The sequence below is a fragment of the Saimiri boliviensis genome, chromosome 9 (assembly GCF_048565385.1).
Source record: "Saimiri boliviensis isolate mSaiBol1 chromosome 9, mSaiBol1.pri, whole genome shotgun sequence".
Taxonomy (NCBI): domain Eukaryota; kingdom Metazoa; phylum Chordata; class Mammalia; order Primates; family Cebidae; genus Saimiri; species Saimiri boliviensis.
In genome coordinates, this window is record NC_133457.1 from 108,895,458 (window position 1) to 108,919,661 (window position 24,204).

At 46.0% G+C, this 24,204-nt stretch overlaps 2 protein-coding genes across 3 annotated transcripts in view; one reads left to right on the forward strand and one right to left on the reverse strand.

The window, feature by feature from the left end:
- The window catches only part of STK4 (serine/threonine kinase 4), a 102,964-nt gene extending 98,236 nt beyond the window's left edge, over positions 1-4,728 (forward strand). For both annotated transcript variants that reach the window (XM_003936413.4, XM_074406578.1), the window contains exon 11: positions 8-4,728. In XM_003936413.4, coding sequence (XP_003936462.1) covers positions 8-166 — 159 coding nt within the window. In that variant the 3' untranslated portion in view covers positions 167-4,728. The remainder of the gene's footprint in view (positions 1-7) is intronic.
- Positions 4,729-13,030: 8,302 nt separating this feature from the next.
- KCNS1 (potassium voltage-gated channel modifier subfamily S member 1) lies at positions 13,031-22,262 on the reverse strand. Its single transcript, XM_003936414.4, has 4 exons — positions 21,880-22,262; positions 20,167-20,245; positions 18,654-19,696; positions 13,031-16,075 (listed from the first exon to the last, which is right to left on the reverse strand). Exons 2-4 carry the CDS (start codon positions 20,240-20,242, stop codon positions 15,605-15,607), a joined length of 1,590 nt encoding a protein of 529 aa, XP_003936463.1. The 5' UTR covers positions 20,243-20,245; positions 21,880-22,262; the 3' UTR covers positions 13,031-15,604.
- Between the last annotated feature and the right edge of the window lie 1,942 nt (positions 22,263-24,204).

Sequence of the window (24,204 nt, forward strand, 5' to 3'; positions counted from 1 at the left end):
CTTCTAGCTTAAGAGTTGGACAGTGGAGGACCTTCAGAAGAGGCTCTTGGCCCTGGACCCCATGATGGAGCAGGAGATTGAAGAGATCCGGCAGAAGTACCAGTCCAAGCGGCAGCCCATCCTGGATGCCATTGAGGCTAAGAAGAGGCGGCAGCAAAACTTCTGAGCAAGGCCAGGCTGTGAGGGCCCCGCTCCACCCAGGCTGTGGTGAATTCTGGATGGCTTGCCTCACATTTGTTAGCCAGCACTTCTGCTCTGTCATTTCTCCACAGCACCTTTGTGAACTCAGGAATGTGCGCCAGTGGGAAGGGCTCTCTTGACAGTCAGTGTGCCATCTTGATGTGTGTATGTACATTGGTCAGGTATATTATTTCAAAGGATTTATATTGGCGCTTTCAACTCAGAGTTTTAAACCCCAGGAACAGAGACTCCTCGTTGAGTGATAGCTGGGAAAGTTTTACATTGTCTTTTTGTTTTTCTTCTCCCAATAGCTTTCAATCGTTCTTTCTGGAAGACTTTTAAAAAAATATATAAATATGCATATATATATATATAAATTATAAATAGATTCCCCACTCAGTGTGGTGGCATCTCTGTACAGGTACAGTTTTAAACAGTTTGCCTCTTTTCTGTAAGATTATGGTACTGTGGAACATGAGAGCAGAGGACATTGGGAGGCTGTTAGGGGGTCACTGAATCCCAGGAGCCAACCTCCCCCATTTAAAGGCTACATTTAAAAATTAGGTTTAGGACAGCTCTTTTACCATGGTTTCAGCCTTGTGTGGTCATCACTGGCTTCTGGAGCTATTGGTGATGTCCAAAGGAAAGCTTTGAGAGTCTGTATTTACTCTTTGAGTCCCAGGAGAAGCCTGGCACCCTCTTTGCAAATTGACCTTTGCTCTTTCAACGCCTTTCATCCATCTCCACTCTCTCAACTGCCTAAAGTCACAGCACAGATATTGCCCAGTGCCTTAAGAGGAGAATGATCCACGGAGGGGATAGGCCTACCAGGAACTCTCAGCATACACAGGGCTGTGGTCAGTCCACAAAGGGAAAGGGTTTTCAAAGCTCTCATTGTTCATGTAAAAAATCATACACGTGGCATTTTGCTCCACATTCCTTACAGACAGGGGTAGCGGGGATTGCTTTTCTGACCCACATTCAATTATGTGACTGTTTTCTTTTCTCTTTTACTGCTAAGCAGCCTGGAAAGGATACATGAATATTAGACTAAGATTTGTTCTCCAGGAGGTTCAACCCGAACGCACAGCATGTCAGAGTTGGAAGGGATGATAGAGGCCATCTGGTCTGACCCTCTTGTACGGATGATCAGAAAACCGAGGCTTAGAGAGGGGAAGCGGCATGGCGAAAACCACAAAGCAAGTTAGCGTGACAGCTGGAACTAGAATTCAGGGTCCTCATTCCTAGGCCTCTGAAACATGCAGGCCCTTCTTTGGGGGAAGAGACCTGTGTCAGTTTTAGTTAATTGTCCCAGCGGAACCTTGCTAACAGAAACCTGCTCTTGCCTTGGCTCTTCAGTAGGCGACCTGGCTGTAAAGAGATTCCCTAGATGAGCCAGATCATTCAGTTTCAGCAGGTTCTTGAGCTCTGCAACATCTGCCAGATAATGGCAGACAAGCACCCACAGAGGCAGGTTTCTGGCCTGAAGCAGATCAGAGGGCTTTGCAAAAGACAGCATAGGGCCATCTTCCTGCAATGTTGGCTTAATGCCACATGGTGTTTAGTCACACAGCAAAGTTCTATGATAACTGGGGAAGACAAATCTCTTTTTATTTTCTTCCAATACCTCTTTCCCTCAGATGGGGAATCATCACTGGGTTGTATCTAAGGATACTGTAATTTGACTCCGTAATTGCTTTTGCTCCTGAAACCTGGGAATCAATGGAAAGGCAGGGAATGTGCCTCTTCTGTGGTCAGATTCTGTTATTTTGCAATTAAAGCACGTTTTTAAAATATGCAAGAGGCAGTTGTTAGTCTTCAGGGCTTGGCCACTGAAATAGCTATGTGGCAGATACGGAAAATAGAGGACAATTTGAGGATCCTGCTGGAATAATAAATGGCAGCTACCATTTGTTGACCACCTATTATATGTCAGGCCTTGAGCTGGGTAGGCTGTACACTTCACAGTAACCCTGTGACTTAACTACTTTATCTCCATTTCATAGATGAAGAAATGGGTTCAGAGAGAAAGATTCCTTCCCAAGGCCATGCAGCTAGTAAATGATAGAATCAGAACTCATAACGTCACTATAGGGGATCAGCATTTGTAGGAAAAAGGAAAGTCACAACTCTGTTTAAAATGAAGTGACCACCTTTTCTTGCATAGACTAAATAACTCTAACTGGCATTTTTAGGTTGGAAAGACAGCTGAATTAGTAAAGTCTGATAGCCAAGTAAGTTTTAAAACCAAAGCATCCAGGATGCACACTCCTGTACCATTTGCTGTGCAAATTAATAGTTCTGTGTCTCTCTTTTTTCTTTTTATTTTATGAGATGGATTTTCATTCTTGTTGCCCAGGCTGGAGTGCAATGGTGTGATCTTGGCTCACAGCAACCTCTGCCTCCCAGGTTCAAAGCAATTCTCCTGCCTCAGCCTCCCAAGTAGCTGGGATTACAGGCATGTGCCACTACACCCAGATAATTTTTTTGTATTTTTAGTAGAGACAGGGTTTCACCACGTCTGTCAGCCTGGTCTTGAACTCCTGATCTCAGGTGATCCACCCGCCTTGGCCTCCCAAAGTGCTGCGATTACTATAGGCATGAGCCACTGCACCTGGCCTCTCTTTCTTTTTTAAACAAGGAACTTTGCAATTGGCCAGACAGGAAGAGAAAGCCAATTTTCTCCCTTCCTAAGCTAAATCCACATTAAAGAAAGTTCAGTTTTCCCTCATAACTATTCTTGGGTCATGCACTTTGATCTGGAGTTTGTTTTGTTTCAAGCAAGTGTACATTCAGCTTGCTGATCCAGCAGTCTATTGCTTACCAGTCTAGCTAGACGGAGACTTTTGGCCAGAAGTCAATTTGTTTTGGATCAGAGAAATTTCCTGATAAAGAATATTTGTTTTCTAGTGACAGAAAGGCAAAGGAGCAAGTCCTAGTTTTTGTTGTTGTTGTTGTTGTTGAATGCTAAATTTAAGATATATCAGCTTGCTTTCATTGAGCCCTGGGCTTCAGTCATTGCTTGAGCATTTGCAACTCGAGCTTCCAGGGAACTTCAAGGTCCTTGCTTGTTCTCTGCTTTCAAGAAAGAATGACCTGATTCTGTCTTTAAAGAAATCTCAGAATTCTTTAAGAATATCTTAGTTGCTCCTTCAGTAATTTTGAAGCACAGTCCCTTTTTTTTTTTCTTTTTTGTCCCTTTCCCGAAGCCACCAATTGGATGAATGAAAGTTTGATAGGGAAGAGGAAGGGTGGGAGGATGCATGGATGAGTGGATGAATGGATAGATAGATGTATTGATAAATAGAGAGAACCAGTCATCTGAAGCAGCTTAAAAATTGTAGCCTTGACTCCTTGAGACTGTAGATTTTGATCCAAGAAACATTTATTTAGCACCTATTAGATGCCAGAAAGTTATACCATGTAAAACTCAGTAGGTCTTTTTCAATATCAGGAATGAGAGAGGTGACATCATGATATATCCTATGGATATTAAAAAGCTAATAGAATCATATGAATAATGTTATGCTAATAAATTTAATAACTTCAAAGGTGAAATAGATAAATTTCTTGGAAAAATTAAAAGTACCAAAGTTCATTCAATGGATACTAGCCTGAGCAACATGGCGAAATACTGTCTCTTCAAAAAATAAAAAAAAATTAGTCAGGCATGGTGGTGCATACCTGTAGTCCCAGCTGGTCAGGAAACTGAAGTGGGAAGATCACCTGAGTCCAGGGAGGTTGAGGCTGCAGTGAGCCATGGCCTCACCACTGCACTCCAGCCTGGGTGACAGAAGGAGACCCTTTCTCTCAAAAAAAAAAAGAAATAGATAGTCTTAATAGCCTTATATCTGCAGAAACTTAATAGTGCTGATAGATAGAGGTATTATTATCCTCATTTTACAGATGTGGAAACTGAGGCTCAGAGAGTTAAGGTCTATTGCTCAAGGTCATGTGGCTAGAATATAGCAGAGCCAGGATTGAAATCCAGGTCTTCTGATTCTTATTCCAGTGCCCTTTCTAGCATACCATGTTGCCTCTAAAGATTGCAGCTCCTTATTTACTGCAAAATTGTTTCTGCCCAATCTACATCTACACCTCACCCCATCCTTTCTTAAGCTATGTTTGTGTTTTCATCAGTATTATATTCATTGTCTTTGGAATACATGTTCTTGTTTGTGTTTGGGAAAAAAAATCTCTTTTACCAGCTTGCACTCGGACCAACTTGGGAAAAAACAAGCTTAAATGCTATTGCTATGTACAGTTTAAAAATGTGAAGTTTGTAGCTTTAACTTTTTGTAAGAAAATCTAATAACACTGGCTTAAGTGCTGACCTGAAATGCCTATTTTGTAAGGTTTGGATGTAAGTAATCAATTGAGGTCAGCAGTTTGTATGAGACATAGCTTCCTCCATTGCCCCCACTCCTTTTTTTTTTAAGTTTGAGTTGCTTCCTATGTGTTTATGTTAGAATTGTTGTTCCCCTTTCTTCTTCCTATACCTCATCATCTGTGTTTTAAATAAACTGTCCTTTGGACCACAAACCCTTATTAATGAGCCTGGATAACTGTGTTGTGAAAAATCTTTGTGACATTGACTCTGTGGTGTTTATTCTGAGATCCAAAGTCGGGGTAAGATAGGTAAACTTTTGTTGGGCTTCTGTTGTGTGCCAGGGTACTGAGCTAGTTGTCAGGGATATAAAGATAAACCAGACACCGTTCTTGCAGAGCATTTGGGGAGTTAGCCAAGCACAAAAACAAACAATATCGAACATACCATGGTAGAAGAAGACACATGACCTGTAGATACACAAAAGAGGGAGTGACGGTTCTGCTGGGATGTCCAAGGAAACTCTTCTAGAGGAGATAATATACCTTGAAACTTTAAAATAGAAGAAGAGATGCCTAGATTAATAAAGAGTAGGAAGTAAGGGAGAGAAAGCATCCTGGACAGAAGAACATGCCTGTATAAAGCATCTAGCGTGAGATGTCAGTCACCTTAGAATCCTTCGTCCCCATTTGCTGCTGCATGAAGCCAGGCCAGATATCGTGCAGCATTCAGAGGTGGAGCAGCAAGTTCCTGCCCTTGTATGGCCCTTTCTTATCCAGCCTAACCCTGGGTTTTTTTTTCAGTCTTTAAAGTTGACCCCACAGCAGAGAGGGAATAGAGTGACAATGAAAAGTAAGTGTAGGTCTCTTGAGTCAAGTTGCTCTACAGTATTTAATAGAATAGTTCTACAGTCAGTGTGTGTAACTGTCTTGTTTTTCTGTGGGCCTTTCTTGGAGTGGGGTGATAAGTGTGTTTATTGTTGCCTAACTTACTCACCTCACTCCCTGAAATATTTAGTGTACCTTCCTTCCTGTTGCCAGAGTTGATGACAGATGTTCCTTATTGATCACACTGAGAACCTATGGCCAGATGAAGGAAAGAAGGAGGGATGAAGTAAGTTTTATTTATTAAGCACTTACTATCTGCCAGGAACAATGCAGAGCCGTTTAGATGACCTCATTTGTTTTCTCACACACAGTCTTAGGTATATAGTAGTGTACCCTTTCCATAGACACATTGACTTTTACAGTGTACAGTACTGCCCACCAGGGGGTGTTCTGCTGTGATAGCGATTGAGGAGCCCTACCAGCATTTAATGGGCAGGGGCAGGTTTGCTAGATGCTCTGCAATGCATTCTGGGACAGTCCTGCATAACAAATACCTGTCCAGTGTCCAGCACAACATTCAGGTGTTCCACTGGTTGTTTATTTTGGTGAAAATTTTGTTTATAAACGTGATACTAAACCAAAGTTCATTGAAATGTAAACACAAAGTACTTTGTATAAGGTTTTACTGTTTTTTAAAGAATGGAGAGACATTTGTAGTTTGTTTTGTTCAGACCTTTACTAAGAATTGTTTTCCATTTCGGAAAACCACATCATCAATGGCTGTGATTTTTGAGTCACTAGTTCAAGATTAGTTTAGATCTGTAGCTGTTGTATTCACAGAAATTCTGTGTAACTTGTAAACACATGTAATTTCAGAGAATGTTGAAGTACTGCAAATAGAAAAGAACAGGGTAATGGGATTGAGAGTAATGTGTGTGTGCATGCATATGTGTGTATGTGTAGGAAGTGGTGGCTTTATGTAGAGTGATAAGTCACGCTTCTGGAGAAAGGACGTTTATAATGAGACCTGCAAGACAAGAAGGAGCCAGCCAGGCTGAGGGAACAGCAAGAACAAAGACCTCGAGATAAGAACAAAAGTTTGGCTTGTTGGGAAAATGGAAGGATTCTTCCAGGGCTGGAACAGTGTGTACAAGGTGGGTGAAGGCAAGAGTGTTCAGGGCCTTGTGGTCCATGGGAAGGGGTTTTGGTGTTATTCCTGATGAAATGGAGAGCCGTCAAAGGTTTTTAAGCAAGGAACTGGCATGATAGACTTACGCATTTTGAAACTATGCCTTCATGGAATAGTGCTCAACTTTAGTCATCAGGAAAATACAGTCAGCCCTCCATATCCATGGGTTCTACATCAACCAACCACAGATCAAAAATATCAGGAAAGAAAATGGCCCAGCACAGTGGCTCATGCCTGTAATCCTAGCACTTTGGGAGGCTGAGGCCGAGGCCAGTGAATCATTTGAGGTCAGGAGTTCAAGACCAGCTTGGCCAACATAGTGAGACCCTGTGTCTACTAAAAATACAAAAATTAGCTGGCATGGTGGCACACCTGTAATCCCAGCTACTCAGGAGGCTGAGGCAGGAGAACCACTTGAACCTGGGAGGTGGAAGTTGCAGAGAGCCAGGATTGCGCCACTGCACTCCAGCCTGGGTGTCAGAGTGAGACTCCATCTCAAAAAAAAAAAAGAAAAAAATTGTGTCTGCCTTTCTTATTATTATTCCTTAAACAATACAGTATAACAGTAATTTGCATAGCATTTACATTAGGTATTTTACAAAGCATTATATTAGGTATTATAAGTAATCTAGAAATGATTTAAAGTATACAGGAAGATGTGCAAATACTAGGACATTTCATATCAGGGACTTGAGCATCTGCATGTAGATTTTGGTATCCATCAGAGTTCCTGGAAGCAATTCAGCACAGATACCAAGGAGCAACTGTACAGATTAAAACCTTAATGCATTACTACTATGTACCCACCATAACTAAAATGGAAGAAATAGAAATGCTAGGTATTGGTGAGGATATGGAGCAAATGGAACTCTCGAGTACTGGTGAATATACTCATGACCTAGCAATTCCTTCCCTAGGTATTTTCTCAACAGAAATGTGTATGCCTTTTTACCACAAGACATATACTAGAATATTCATAATGGCATTATTTATAATTTGCCATACCAGAAACCATCCGGATGCCCAGTGACATCAAAAATAAATTACATAGCTTTGCATAGTGGAATACTGCACAACAATGAGAATGAGCTAACTGCAGCTACTGTGGAAATAAGCAAAAGGCTATTGTGAGCTTCCTACAACAAAGAAATCAGCCACTGTTACTTGCATTTTGGCAGAGACTCAAAGGCAGGCAAAGGAAAGGGAAAGCTCTATAGAAGAAAAACAGGAAGGCTTCAGGGATGCCCTGTTGGAAGCTGTTGGCATAGGGAAGCTGTAGGTAGGCTAACTAGAAGCAGGACATCCTATGTGATTGATTTGGGGTGCATATTTGGTTTCTCTGTTTGGTACTACAGAGTTGGAAGTGGGGCCAAAATTTGGGGAAGCTGTCAATTATTAATCAAGTCCTGACCATTTTGGCTTTATTGTTACAGAAGTTACTGTTTAGCTTCCTGGATTGCCACTAGAGATAGCAATCTGGCTTCCTGCAAGTCTGACTTATAGCAGGCTGGTGACCTGGGCTATTTATTATAGATATGGGGTTGGTTTCCAGGGCAGGTTACTGGAGGTTGTGGGTCAAAGTTCTATATTTTTATATATATTCTGGCATTGTCCATTTGTACATTCAGTCTCTCACTACATACAGCAATATGGCTGTATCTCTCAAACATTCAAATGAAGCTAAACATCCATTGATGGATGAATGAATAAACGAAATATCATCTACACATATAGTGGAATATTATTCAGCCTTAAGGAGGAAATTCTGACACATGCTACAACATGAATGAACCTTGAGGACATTATGCTAAGTGAAATAAATCAGTCACAAAAGAACAAATATAAGATTGCACTTACATAGAGTACCTAGAGTAGCAATTCACAGAGACAAAGTAGAATGGTGGTTTGCAGAGGGAAGGAGAGAGGGATGGGAGTTAGTGTTCAATCGGCACAAAGTTTCAGTTGAAGATGAAAAAGCTCTGGAGACAGATGTTCTTACACAACAATGTGAGTGTACTTAATGCCACAGAACTTCACATTTAAAAATGGTTAAAATGTCCTAGCACTTTGGGAGTCCAAGGTGGATGGATCACCTGAGGTCAGGAGTTTGGGAACAACAGCCTGGCCAACATAGAGAAACCCCATCTCTACTAAAAATACAAAATTAGCTGGGCATAGTGCCACATGCCTGTAATCCCAGCTACTTAGAAGGCTGAGGCTGGAGAATCGCTTGAACCCAGGAGGCGGAGGTTGCGGTGAGTTGAGATTGTGCCATTGCACTCCAGCCTGGGCAACAAGAGTGAAACTCCATCTCAAAAAAAAAAAAAAAAAGGTGGAAATGGTAAATTCTCTATATATATTTCCACATGTATTTTGCCACAATAAAAAAAGCCAGACACAAAGTAGTACATACATGCAATTCTATTTGGATACAGTTCAGAACCAAGGAAACCTACTGTTTGCTGTTAAAAGTCAGGGCAACACTTGCCTTTGTTGGTTGTAGGGTAGTGACTGGATGTGGGTATGATGAGGGACTACAGTGCTACTCAAGTTCTAAATTCTTTATTTGGGTGCTTGTTACACAAGTGTGTTCATGATGAGAAAATTGATCAGTGTGAACTCTTAGGGTCTGTGCTTTTTTTTTCCACATAGGTATTTTATACTTGAATAAACAAACGAGACTTTTGCCTTCTACTCCACTGGGCTGTTTATCGGAAGCTTCCAAGATCATGGATGGGAAGGCCCCTTGGAAACTACCTAGCCCTATGCAGATGTAAGGGGTGGTTACTCTTAGGCCATGACCATTTATCTCAGTCAGCATCTTGTTTTGCTAAATGATCCAACGGAGGCCCAAGCCTTGGCAGTGTCAAGTCTGGATTCAAACTTAGGCTTCCTTACTCCAGTGTTCACTCTGAGACCCAGCTCTGGCCTCAGGTACAAGAGTGAGTCCAGTTTGTGATCTCTAGATAAGCAAACCCCTTCCTTTCCCAGTGCCCTCTGCTTGGAGTTGCTTTGCCCTCCAGAGGAAAACAGGAGCCCTGGTAGAGGCTGCTGAGCTCTTATTTCCTTCCTTTGCTTTTTTTTTTTTTTTTTGGCTTGTTTACTATTTAACGTTGTGTCAGGGATTTTCATATACATTTTCTCACTTGAACTTGACCTTAACACTCTGAGGTGTGGGTGTTATTAAACCAAGGTAAGTGAAGAAACAGGCTGAGAGAGACAACTCAACCAAGATCACACAGCTCATAAGTAGCAAAGATTCAAGCCCAACTCTACCTAGCTTTAACTACATTCTTTCCTCTGCACTGCATGGCATCCCTCATAAGCTCCCATTGTATTCAAATATTTTGAATAACTCCCTGCCTGAAGCCAACAGAGAAACAGAGCAGAGAGAGCGGCAGGGAAAAATGACCTGATGACCTCAGTGGAATTTCTGGATTCACCTGTACTTAAGTCACTTTGTTGGCTTTCTTTCACTTGTACCTGAAAGATTCCTTACTGATCTAGGTAGGGAGGAAAAGATGGCAGTTGTGGGGGGTGGCTTTGGATACCAGTTGGAGGTTGGTCCTGATATAATGCCCCTTAGAGGTCAACAGGTACAATCTAAGGTCACGCAACTGATGAGTAGCAGGGGCGACATTTGAAGCCAGATGTGACTTAAAAAACCAAGGTGTGTGCAATTCTTCCTCTTGAATGAACGATTTCCCTGAGGGTTCTGAACCCTGCCCTTCTGAACAAGGTTACATATCAGTCTACAATTGCCCTTGTCTTCCTCCTTTCTAGCGACAGGATTCAGAAAGATCACCCCTTCCTTCTCAAAGACTCCTGTCTTATGAGATTATCTTCTCAAGTTACTAACTTCCTGGAGAATTCTTTCCACACCAGCAGGGCCTGACTGGCCTGAAGTATGAGGTCTGGTAGTGAGGACCATCCCAGTCAGCACTTCAGGGTTGTTTCCAGATCCTTCAGAGAGAAGAAGAAACTCATTATAGGACCCATACTTCGAAGCCACTTCCTTCAGTGGTGCCTGGGGAGTTAAGTTTACCAAAGTGGTAATAGTAGGAAGTGGAGCTGGGTGAGTACAATCTAGTATTAAAAAGCCTGAGTTTGAATCCCTGATCTGCTGTTTTTAACTGTCTGACTGTAGGTCTTGGTTTTCTCATCTTTTCAGTAGTAACACTACTATTTTATTATTGTTGCTGTCTTGTGGGGTTCTTGTGAGAAGCATATAAGATAATATATGTGAAACCACTTTGTAAATTATAGTACCAAAGATGTGGAGGATGGCTATTACTTGCTAGGCTATCTTCACCATGGGAGCTTCAAAAAGTACCGTATGAGTCAGCTGGAGTCTCTTCCACTCCCATGTCCCCGTGTGAACACCCTGCTTGGCCCTTATTTGAGCTGAGCAGCTCTTCTCACTCAAAGGGACTCAGAAATGGGATTGGCTTCTTGTGTGACCTTGGACTTCTGGTTTCTCTTTTCTAATCTTCAAAATAGGGCTGGAGAGGGGACAGATATTAAATCTGATAATCCCTAAGAAATATTATGTCTCACTCACAAGGGAAGTCCCCACCTTGAGGTCACTTCAAAGAGGTGGAGACTCAGGTAAGCTGCATGTTTTCTGATTAAACCCAGTGATCCACTTGCAAATCTATTGCTTCCTATCCCTATGACTGAGTTCTGCTGACTTAGAGATTTTGGTACCCAAGGGAAGACTTCCCTGAATTGGAGACTGAGACTGTCACCTGAACTTTCTGAGCTCTTCTTTTCCCTAGGTGTGTATAAAGGGAGTTACAATCTTGATTAGGGTAGTCAATCACACTGTCAAGGGGAAATATGGTTACTGCTATACAAAGTAAGCAGAAAGGAATGCAAGCAACTCCATGGAATTCCCTGGGGAATCTTCACATGCCAGCAGGCCTAACAAGCGCTCAGATTCTCTAGGAATAAAGGTTTAGGTTACCCCATCAGACACAGAATCCCAACCAACTAAAGTGCTGGCCAAAGGTGGGGTGGGGCATGACACGGCTCACAGAGAAGGGATGTTATAAATGCCAGTGGCAGCCTTATGACTATAATAGGAATGAGGACATAGCAATGCCCCCTTTTGCTCCTTGCTGTGTTTTTCTTTTTCTTCCCTCTAGTATGATATACGGGGTATGCTGGTGGCAGTTACATTTACCATTTATTCTTTATATCACAGGATGCTGAGACAGGATTAGTGGTACCAGTGGAAGAATAAACTTATAGCTGGATTCATGAACAGGATATGCCCCATGTGGTGAATTTCCTTTGGGGAGATCAATATGTTTTTGGTTATATATGAGTTTCCCTATATTAGAAACATGCATAAATCTATGTGTATGGGGAAAGGATGGGAGTGTATGGCATGCTACTTTTGCCTATTAATACCTTTCACCTTGATTTTGGTGACAATACGGGGTCTTTTCTTTGGGTAAGTACGTTTCCTCCAACTGCTGCAAATATGAATACGGTGCCTTGCCCTCCATTCCTCCTGAGAGGCATAGGACTCAAGTGAAATCAGACTCTTTCCTGGGATTGGAACTGTGAGCAGGATGATACAGGGAAGGAAGGTGACTGGAGGCAGATCATGTGGGTGGCAATGTCTTAAACAGAAGGTTCATGAGTCTTGCTCCTGAGGTTCCTAGAGCTCCCCTCATTCCCATATTTCCTGAGGCCTTGTCAGTCAGCTCTTCCTTTGATTGGGTGAATTTCACAGATACCCTTCTGTAGTGGGCTAAATGGTGACCCCAAACATACGTCCATATTTTAATCTCTGGAACCTATAACTGTTACCTTATTTGGGAAAGGTCCTTTTTGCAAACATGATTAAGTTAAGGATCTCGAGATAAGGTCATCTTGTATTATACTGGTGGGCCTAAATGTCATCAAAAGTGTCTTTATAGACAGAGGCACTGGAAGATTTGACATACACAGAAAGTGAAGTGATATTGAAGGCAGAGACTTGAGTGATGCAGCCACAGCCAACTAAAGCCAAGATTGTTGGCAGCCACAACAAACTAGAAGAGAAAAGGAGATTTCCCCCTAGAGCCTCCTGAGGATGGCCCTGCCGACACTTGATTTTGGATTTCTGGCCTCCATGATTGTCAGGGAATATGTTCCTGCTGTTTTAAGCCATTAAGTTTGTCTGAATTTGTTACAGCAGCCACTGGAAACGAATGCATCTTCCAATAAATTGATTTTTTTTACTTAATGTCAGTTTCTGTTGCTTATACCCCCAAACTCTAATTAACAGTTATTCATCATTTAATTATTTAATAAATGACCCTTTTTGACCAAGTTTGTTCCAACTGAATTCCTGTCACTTGCAACCTGTTCGTGGCTGGCACAACCGCAATGTCTGTGCCAAATCCACGACTAGAGCCTGAGAATGTGGATTCCAAGTCACCCCACATATTGGACACCCTCTCCAATCACTCAGACAGCATGTCAGGAAGCCATCTCCATACAAGCAGAAACATGTCCTGGGGCCCAGCTCTTTATTTGCATAATGGTTTTCATTGATACATGGGAAGGAGAGCAAGTTGTTGCTTTTCTGCCAGGACCACACATAACCTCATGGTGAGCTCAGGCCAGATGATTCTCTCTCAAGCTTTCCCTACACCAGTATTAGGGACCTGTTTGTAGGGTCAGAAAGTTTGGAAACCATCTGGCTTCTTGGTGTGTTCAACAAGACCATAAGAGTGGTACATGCAGCCCTTCTGATCTGCCCCTAACGTGGATTCAGCTGGGCCTAGATGTAAGGAGCTGAATGTGCAGAAGGGCTGGCGTGCGTGCGGTGAATTCATGAGAGGCCCTTTCATGCTTAGCTCCATGCTCTGTTCCAATCTGGAGACTCAGAATCCATGCATATGTAGGGGACCCACTATGTACTAGGCTCTGTATGACACATACCTTTACACATGCCATTCTCTCTGCTTGGGGTACTCTCCCCTGGAACCTCATTTGCGTAAGTAGCAATTTATCATTTGAATGGAGGTTAGATTGCCACTTGCTCAGGAAAGCTTCTCACTTTCTTGGGGAGTGGTCCCTGATACATATATACACCTATATTTAGTAGAGCTCACTGAGATGTATGTATGTGATTATTGCATTAGAGTCTATCTTCCCTACTAGTCAGTAAGCTTCATGAGTATGGGGATATATTTTTCCACCACTGTATTTCTTGAGACTAGTAAGCAGTCCATAAGTCAGAGGCCAGTAAATCAGAGCCGCTGGGCATAACACAGCAGCATGTGTGTGTTTGTGGGTGGCAGCGGCAGGGGGACACTATGGGGAACCTGAGAGTGCATGCCTCATGCAAAGGCATTCAAATTCCTAAAATATAATAAAAATACTGTCGGGCTAAGCCAAACCATGACTGCAGGCCACACATGAAGCCTCAGTTTAAGACTCCTCCAATGAATATTTGTTGAGTGAGTGAGTGAAGAACCTACCTACAAGGAAGACATTATAAAAACTTCAAGAACCAAGCAGGGACAGGGCAGGCAGGGCTGAACGTACCTTCTTTTCAGTCTTGTTCACACCTTTTTGAGGGCCAGGTCTCTCTCTGGCTATCTCCTCTTTCCCTTCTGTGCTTGGCACCCAGTGGGCTCTAGGAATTGATTGATCTATTCAACATTTACTAAACGCCTACTCTGCACCAAGGCCAGAGTTCAACCAGACAATGTCTTCCATCTTGAGGCTCAGGTGATGGCACAGAGACAGCCACAGTCAGACAACAATAGCACAGTGCTGGGTGCTGTAGCCACAGTATGTGCAAAGGGCTATTGGACCGCCTCCTCTAACTTTCTCAGCAAGTAGAGAGAAGATTCGGCAGGTGAGTATGAGAGACATGATCCCAGGAAGGATGGGGGTGCTGGAGCTGGCCAGAAGGGGGACAACTCTCGCTATGGGCCTGGATGGGTATTCTAGGTAGGGCTGGAAAAGGTAGGGCTGGACAAGGTAGGGCTGGATGTCTGTGTGATGGGCAGAAAGGAACTGCCAAAGTCAGAGTGGGGGGATCTGGGAAGCCAGTGTTCATACATGGCAGGCCTCTGCCGCCAACATTTCAGAGCTGAGCTGGCTTTAAGTTAGAGACCCCTCTACTCCACTTGGCTTCCATTCCCCTCTAGGTCACAGATTGTGACCATCTGACAGAAGGGCTAGAATCTGGACTTGGGAAAAGGGATTGGACCACTTTACATAGCAGGTCCTGGCACAGCCAGGTCTAGATCTCAGGCCAGGGCTCCTTCAGATTGTCTTTCTCTCATATCAGCCCTGGAGGAAGGTTGGAAGATTATTGCTTAGCAAATCTTGCATACCAGCTAAAGAGGCAAGTACAATATTATTGTACTTCCTCCCAAGACTCATCCTCCTTCCTTCCAGGACTCATCTTTGAGAGCTAACTCCTGTTGGGAGCTTCTAGAAAAGAACCACAGCTGAGATCCAGAGCTCCTATATCCAAATCCCCTGTATGGACCTTTCCCTGGCTCTGAAAAGGATTTCTTACCTTGTGGATCAACTCTGGGGATTCACAAATCCCCAAAAACCACATAAAAACATCGTGAGGGCAGAAGAAAGATGGAGTTGATGGAGCATTGCTCTGGGCCCATCAGCAAGCCTACATCCCAAGCCTGACTCTGCCACTTCTAATGGTGTGACATGTGGGAAAGTCACTGTTCATCTCTTAGCCTCAGTTTCCTCATCTGTGAAGTGGGGATAATTCTTTCTCCAACAAAGGGCCAAACATGACCTGACTCATATGTAGGAGGTGCTCAGGAATAATTAGCATCCTTCCAACTTCCTCCCCCTGGTTAATGCCTGCTTCATGGATGGCTTGAAGGTAGGCTTACAAAGCTTTCTGAGTTGCTTGCAGAATCTCACAGAATCTAGGGTAGCACTGTCCTGCCCTGGGCCTTTGGAGGAAGGAATGCAGCTTTTGAATCTCATTTCTCAGGACAGCGTGAGTGATCCTGAGAGGTTCACTACCATGAAGAACTTTAGCTGGGGAGGAGTCTCTGTAGGGGCATGGCAGGGGGTCACAGATCCCTGGTTTTAATACATCTGAGCATGTGGAGGCTCACTGGGGGCCTGGGTCTCTAGATCTGCAGACCGCCCCTCCTGAGAAGTCTCTCGGGATGTCTCCAGTGACGCCTCCGACACCCCATCAACGCTGCTCAGCAAGTCCTCAAACTCCTGGTGGTTGCTGTTGCGCACGGCTGCCTCCAGAGCCTTCTGGCGCCGGTAGAAGTGGGAGAACTTGTTGAAGATGATGGTGATGGGGAGCGCAACCACCAGGATGCCCCCTAGGATACAGCCTGAGGCTGCCAGCTTGCCAGCCACTGTCACTGGCACCACATCCCCGTAGCCCACGGTGGTCATGCTCACTGTGCCCCACCACCAGCAGGCCGGGATGGTGTCAAAGCCTACGTGCTCCTCCTTTTCAGCTGTGTAGGCCACACCAGAGAACACTGACACACCCACGGCCAGGTACAGCAGCAGGATGCCCACCTCACGGTAGCTGTGCTGAAAAAGAACATAGAAATCCAAGTCAGAGCAGATGGGCTTAGAGCCTTGGTATTAGGCATATGGGGAAACTGAGGCCCAGAGAGTATAAGGAACAGGTCCAAAGTCACAGAGCAAGATAGAGCTGGTGCCAAGACCCAGGTCCCCTGACTCCAAACTAAGATCTTTCAACTATAGTTGGCAGCAAAACTCCCTGGTATTGAGCACAGGCCTAATTTCTGTTGTCCAAGGCATCTGCTAGGATACAGCTGTTTTTTCTAACTCAGGGGTTACTGGTGGCACCGCAGCCAGCGAATGAAGAGCTTGTGATTTTTACACTGTTGCAGAACCAAGAGAACCACAGTTTATATTCCACCATGCAAAGAGTTGGTTTCATGTACTTTTGACTGGTCTGAAAAGTATCAAAATATCTTTTGCTCCTCAAGGCCGCTGAGAGGACATAAGTTGGGGGCCACCCACAGAATTCACTTTCCTATGGCCGTGTATGTTTGCTTTGTCCCTGAGGCCAACTTCTAGGGCAATGATTCTCAAACAGGGTAGTCTTACCCCCAACAGAGGGACATTTGGCAATGTCTGGAGACATTTTTGGTTGTTGCAACTGAGACAGGTGTGCTACTGTCCTCTAGTGGGTAAAGGCTAAGGATGCTGCTAAACATCCTAAAATGTACAGGGCCGCTCCCATGTCAAAGAATTATCTGGTCCCAAATGTACATGATGCAAGGCTGAGGGCCCCTACTCTACAGCAGAGTCTCTCCAACTTTCATACCTGGAGGAATCATGCAGGGTTCTTGGCAGAACCCAATAGTCTGGGGTAGGGCCAGAGAGTCTACATGTCTAGGAAGCTTCCAAGTGATGAGAAAGCTGCTGGTGGTCAAGGGCCTCACTTTGAGTAGCAAGGCTCTCATTTGGAGTATTTACACCTGCATCTTAGACCCTGGAAGCCCTGATCAATAATACTCTTCTCCCCCACTGAAGACAAAGCTAGTCAGGCCCTGGCTCTGCATGGAGGAGGCAGGGCAGCGTTCTGGGGCACAGGGATCTTCCCTGGGGAGATGCTGAGCTCAGGGGATCGGGCAAATGGAATTCCTTGTTCCTGCCCAGTGTCCTAGGATTCTGCCTAGGTCATCTGCCAGCACCCAGTCTTCTCCTGGCTGCCCTGTCCTGAGGTTATGCAAGAGCCTGTACTAAGCCACGGGTGGAAGGCATCTTTTAACGTCATCTGGGGATTATCAGCAGGGTTGCATGGAGCTTTAGGAGAAAGAGCATGAGGTACTGGAGCCAGGCACAGCTGAGTTCTTCTCTGGGCTCTACTGCTTACTGAGAAACTTTCAACAAGCACTGTCACCTCTTGGAGTTCAGTTTCCACGTCTGCAAAGCAGTGACAATAACACTTACCCCTATTTAAACCTCTCACGAGCTCTCCTATACCCTCAGGACTAAGTCCAAAATCATGGGTCAAGACGTCATGGCCCTGCAGTACCCTGCCCCACTCACCTCTTCAATCTCATCTTCGGGAATCTCCTTCCCTCCATGTCCCCCTCCCGGCAGTCATCCTGTTCTCTCTCTAGGGCTTGGCACACACTGTTCGCCTTGCCTCCCTCTTCAAACCAGGCTAATTTTACTCACTTAAGTGCAAGCTTGAAAGGGCAGTGATTCATCCCCAGTGCAGCCCCTGGCACAAGGAGGATGCTCAGTAAATTGCAACCAGGCTTTAAAGAGCCAACCCTCCAACCTCAGCTTCTTCATCTACGGGAAGAAAATAACTAACAGCATCTTCCTGAGGAAGTTCTCCTAAGAACTAAAATGATAATGGATGTGAACTTGGCACAGATTTAGTGCTCAAGAAGTGTTAGCTCCTTGGCTTCTAGACTTTACCTATTAAGAGTGACCTATGACTATCAGAGCCCCCAATAATGCCAGAAGAAAGACTCTAGTGGAAAGCCAGTTAGCGCCCTGCTTTGCTCATCTTTGTGCTATTGTGAGTTTTGTCTTTTTTCTTTGTTTTGAAAAAGAAAGACAAAGCTATGCAGTTTTCTCCCCAGGAAATAGAGATAATGGTAAGCCTTTTTTTTTTTTTTTTTTTTTTGACACTCTCCTTTTGACACGCCCCCCCCCCCCTCCCCCGGAGTGCAGTGGCCTGATCTCCGCTCACTGCAACTTCCGCTTCACGGGTTCAAGTGATTCTCCAGCCTCAGCCTCCTGGGTAGCTGGGATTACAGGCGCTCGCCACCAAACCCAGCTAGTTTTTGTATTTTTAGTAGAGACAGGGTTTTGCCACGTTGGCCAGTCTGCTCTCGAACTCCTGACCTCAGGTGATTCGTCCACCTCGGCCTCTCAAAGTGCTGGGATTACAGGCATGAGCCACGGCGCCCGGCCACGGTAAGCCCTTTACAGGGCTGTTGGATGTTCAGACTGCATGTGAAACATATGCCTGGTGTCCAGCCCTGTGCCTGGCACAAAGGACGTGTCTCAGTTCAACGACACCTGGACTTGGCAGGCTTGTAAGTTCATCTGCTAACCTGCCAGATGGCTACACTCGCCTATCCCCCACCCCGCAACCTGGCCTCAGAGGCCCTACCTTGAGCGTGGCGCCCAGCGAGCGCAGCCCGGTGGAGTGGCGCGCCAACTTGAGAACGCGGAAAATGCGCATGAGACGAAACACCTGCACCACCTTGCCCAGATGGCCGAACTCCTTGCCGCCTGTGCCGCCCTGGTCGCCCAGTGCCGCACCAGCCAGCAGCGTGAGATAGAAGGGCAGCACAGACACAATGTCGATGAGGTTGAGCGGGTGGCAGAAGAAGTTGCGCGTGCTGGGCGCCAGCAGGAGACGTGACGACACCTCGAAGCTGAACCAGGCGATGCAGAAGTACTCGAGGCGTCGCAGCACCGGGTCGTCGCGCACGCCTTCCGCGCTTCGGCCTGCGGCCACCGCGGCCACAGCGGCCGCCGCCTCGCGGGCCTGGTACTCGGGCAGGCTGTGGATGCACATGGCGGCGATGGAGGCAAGCACCACGCTGATGGAGACGCAGCTGAAGAGCTTGCTGGGCAGCGAGTAGCCCGGGTTCTCCATGGTCAGCCAGAGGCGGCGGCGCAGGCGGCCACAGCGCGCTGCGCCATAGCGCGCCAGCTCTCGCTGCACGTCAGAGATCTCGTCGGGGCACGGGTCCACGCTGCTAGGCGTGTCACTGTCCTCGTCCCAGGCGCGCGGCCGGGTCACCCGCCTCTCCAGGTAGCGCGCGCGGCAGCACGCGGCCAGCGCGTTCTCGCCCAGGCCCCAGTAGTCGGCCTCCTGGCCGAAGGCAAAGACGCACAGCTCGTCGAGCACGTGCAGGTGGCCGGTGCGGTAGAAGTGCAGCAGGCCCAGGAAGAAGCCCGGGTGCCGGTCGAAGTAGAACTCGCGCGCCGCCGCGTCGTAGTCGTCGCACAGGCGCCGTGCCTGCTCCTCCGACGCCGCGGCCTGCAGGCGGCCCAGCCGGGTTCCCGGGAAGCGCGCCAGGGCGCGCGCGCTCAGCAGCCGCCGCACGCCGCCCACGTTCACGCGCAGCGCCTCGTCGCTCCGCCGCCAGCGGATCCCGGTATCGGGGCCCGGGGACTCGCACAGTGTGGTTTCATTGCTCCTCCCTGCGGACACCAGAAAGGCGCGCTGAAGAGTTCCCGGGCTTCACTTCCAGGAAGACCAGGTTAAAATCCCCTTCTCCATCCAACCAGCTGAGGGGTGTTGGAGGCTCTGTGTGAAGCACCTGGTAATTGGGAGGTGCTCAGTAGATATCAGGTGCCCCCTGGACGCAGAGGCAGGCCGGGGTTTGGCTATCCTTCATCTCCCAACACGGGGACTTTGGCCAAATCACTGACCCCCCCCCCCCCCCATTTCACTTTTCTCCTTTGGAAAATAAATGCTGAGATCTACCTGGAAGGATGTGAAAGCGATGGAATCGCAGGATGTCCTGGCACCTAGTGGGTGCTCATATAGGCTGTCTCCTTTTCCAGGACAAACTTGGATGTATTTACAACAGAGGTCTGCTGTGGGATCTTGGGCCCGCCAGCCTCTGAACCTGTTTCTTCTTCCGCAAAATGAGGGTAGTAACACTCACCTCCTAGGGGTGTTGGGAGCGTCACTTTAGACCGGTGGTTCTCATAGCGTGTTCCCCGCACTAGCAGCATCAGCATCAGCTGGGAATTTGTCAAAGGTGCAAATTATCAGCCTGCCATCGATTTACTGAATCAGGAACTCTAAGGGTGGGGTCCAGCAGTCTGTGTTCTAACAAGGTTGGAAAGTGATTCAGCTATATGGTCAAGTTTGAGAGCTCCTGGTTTCGATTATGTAAAGCATCTGTAGAGTCAGCCAGGCCTGACCTCGAACGTTGGCTTTCTTGTGTCACCTTAGGCAAGTCACATCACTTATCTGAGCCTCTTTCAAATGGATATAAAAATATTCATCTCAAAGTGTGGTTATGAAGATTATATGACCTGATGTGTTTCTTGGGCTTGGCTCACAGAAGGAATTTAATAAATTATCCACTGGTGTCACTATCTTCTGGAGTCAGACAAACCCGGGTTTATCTCCACCCCTGATTTATTCTCCAGGTCTCAATTTCCCGCACAATGTAGACAACAGCGTCTACCTCCTGGGATTGCAGGAGGATTGAGGTCGATCATGGAAAGTGCTCAGCCTTAGTGGATACTCAGGAAGGATTTCGGTCCTTCCCCTACCCACTGATTCCTGGCTCTGCTGGAACTGGGAGCTAGTGACACCTTCTCACCATTGGCAATCTCATTTGCCCTATGGGTTCAGTAATACCTAGACTAGAGATTAAGTGTGTGCAAAGCATCTGGGCTTGGCGGTGAATAGAGTTGGGGTTCCATCCTTAGCTCTGTCATTTGTGTGACCTCATGCCAGTCTCCTTCCCACTGTGGGCTTTTATTCCTCTAGAATGGGGATAATGTTGCTTTGGATGAATTATTATTGTGGTGTATGTTCAAAGCCCTGGGAAAACTGTAGGTGCTCAATAAATGTTAATCCTTCCCTCTGGTCAGACCCGGATCTGCCACTGATTAGCTGCTGACCTTGAGTGCATGCATTGCCCACTCTGGGCTTGTGTCCCTGTCAGAGGAACTGGGTAACATCACACTTTCCATGAGAGGCTTAGGGGATTAAATGATGCAAGATGTTTATCGGCAGCATGGTCCCTGGCACATAATCAATGCACAAAAACGTGCAATGTAGCTCCACTCCCACCTCCACCTGGATCTCCACCTGCATTTGGCATCAAACATGAAATTTCTAATCCAGTTCCATCGCCCATTAGAAGTATGATATTGGGCAAATCCCTTCATCTATCTAGAACTCACTTTTCTGCTCTATGAAATGAGATAAATAATTCAACAAACATTTCCTGACAACAATCTGAATATCAGTAAGAAAGATTAAGTGACTTGTTCAAAATCACCCAGCCAGTCCATGGCACTGCTAAGGTTGGAGACCTGGCTTTTTCATTTAATTGTCTCTCCACACACTTATCTTGAGCACCTTCTACCTGCTGGTCACTTCTCTGGGCTCCGTGCACACCTCACTCGGTTTAATCCCTACACCAACCCTGCCAAGGAGGTTTTCTTACCCCATTTTACAGATGAGCAAGCAGGACCAGCCAGGGTCTCCAAAGCGCGGCCACCCCACACTGCTTCCTCCTTGGGGGGAGTCTCTTAGAGGGGGCAAGAGCACCAGGAGCCCCGGGCAGCCCCGCCTCCCACTCTGGCCGCTCGGGACCGTCCCGGGGCCACGCCCCTCCCCAAAGGAGGCCCCTTACCTGTCGTGGCACCTGTCAGGTGCCGCGCGTGTCTGTCCCAAAGGTACCGAGGCTGGGAGCCGCTGGCTATACTCGGTCTCGCCTCTGCCCCGCCGAGCCTCCTGCTGCAGGAGGCCCCGCTGCCCCCTCCTTCCTTCTTTCTTGCCTGTCCCCCGCGGCTGAAGGCCGCATCGATCGCTGCCGGGGGAAGGAGTGAGGCCGCTGGCGGCCGGAGGCGGCGGTTTCTATTCCTGACTCGGTTGCGGGGGGTGGTGGTGTCTGGAGACTGGGGCTAACAGCAAGGGCATCCTCCCGAGTCACGGGCCCAGGAAGGAGGGGTCATTTAGGGCATGAGGATTCCCCCTAGAGAGGGATTTCAGCAGAAACTGAAATTATCTGGCAAAGGAACAACAGTAATCATGATTTGCTTAATTGAGTGTTTAGTATGTGCCAGGCTAGTTCATCTGCTGCAAGTGATTGATCTCAGTTATTCCTGGCACACACTTGACGGGGCCAGGATGTTATGTTCCCCATTTTAGGGGTGAGCTCCAGTCACTTTCTCAGGCTGCGGGCATCTGCGTTAGGGAGCTGTAGAAGGTGGCCTCATCTCCCTCGGAGCCCCGGGCTCTTCCTAGCTGAGCTGTGAAGCTTGAAATGCTTATTTTACCCCCTGAGGCAAAGTGTTCTTACCTGCCACAGCTTCCTGATTCCCACCTGCCAAGTGGGTTGTGAGGGCAAAGAACATGTGCCAAAGAGCTTTGTAGAGGTTGCAAAATCCCCACGAATGTACCTATTGTGTGGCTACTGTGTGCCTGGTTGGGGAGAGGCTGCTGGAGACTAGGGCTTGGATAGGAGCCTTTGCAAATATTGTTATTAATAATAATGATAGTTACCAACATTTATTGAGTACTTACCTTGGGCCAAGCATAGACCTCAGTCTCACTCAAACTGCAAATTTATCTTCAGGGTAGGTGCTATTATTATTCCTATTTCGAAGGTAAGAAATGCTTTGAGAGGTGTGGTGGCTTGCCAGAGATTTCATGGCTGACTTCTGAGTCCTCTAGGCCAGCACTGTCCAATAGATATAGTGCGAGCCACATATATAATTTTATTTTATTTTTTATTTTTTGAGATGGAGTCTCACATATTCTGTTGCCCAGGCTGGAGTGCAGCGGCACCATCTTGGCTCACTGTAACCTCCACCTCGCGAGTTCAAGCAATTCTCCAGCCTCAGCTTCCTGAGTAGCTGGGATTACAGGCATGCACCACAACACCTGGCTAATTTTTGTATTTTTAGTAGAGAAGCAGTTTCACCATGTTGGCCAGGCTGGTCTTGAACTCCTGGCCTCAAATGATCCACCTGCCTCAGCCTCCCAAAATGCTGGGATTACAGGCATGCAGCACTGTGCCTGGCTCACATATATACTTTTCAATTTCTGATTGCAACATTTTAAATAAGTAAAAAACAGATGAAATTCCAGTTACCCCTTGAACAGCAGGGGTTAGGGGAACCACCCCTCCATGCATAGAAAATTGGAGTATGACTTTTGACTACCCTGGAACTTAAATACTAATAACCTACTGTTTACTAGAAACCTTATCAATAACATAAAGTCGATTAACACATAAATAAAGTAGTATCTACATGTCATAGGAGTTCATGACACATCCAACTTTTTATTAATGCTTTTGATATTTCTAGGCTATATGGTTCATCTTCAAGTTTTTTCAAATTGTTACAAATCTCCAAAAGTTTTCCAATGTATTTATTGGAAAAAATCTGTATACAAGTGGACACTTACAATTCAAATCCATGTTGTTTCAGGGTCAACTATATTTTTAGTGATTTATTAAATCCAAAATATTGTAATTTCAACACTGGAATCGGTAAATAAATTATTGAGGTAATTTACATTTTCTTTTTTTGTACTGTCTCTAAAATCCAGTGTACTAATTTTTTTAGTACACTTTTACTAAATAACAAATTGCCACAATTTAGTAGCTTAAAACAATACAAACTGATGATCTCATAGTTTCTATAGGTCCAGAGTCTGGGCATGGCATGGCCGGATCCTCAGGGTCTCATCAGGTTGAAGCCAAGGTGTTGGCCAGGGTTGAGGTTCTCACGTGAGCTTCAGTTTTCTTCCAAGCTCACAGATTGTTGGCAGAATTCATTTCCTTGTGGTTATAGGACTGAGGTCTCTCTTCCTGCTAGTTGTCTGCTGGTGATCAATCTCAGATTCTAGAAGTTGTCTACAGTTCCTGCCCCATAGGCAGTTAATAGCATGAATGCTTGCTTGCTTTTAGGCACACAAGAGTGCGGAATTCCTCTCCTGTAACCAGTCA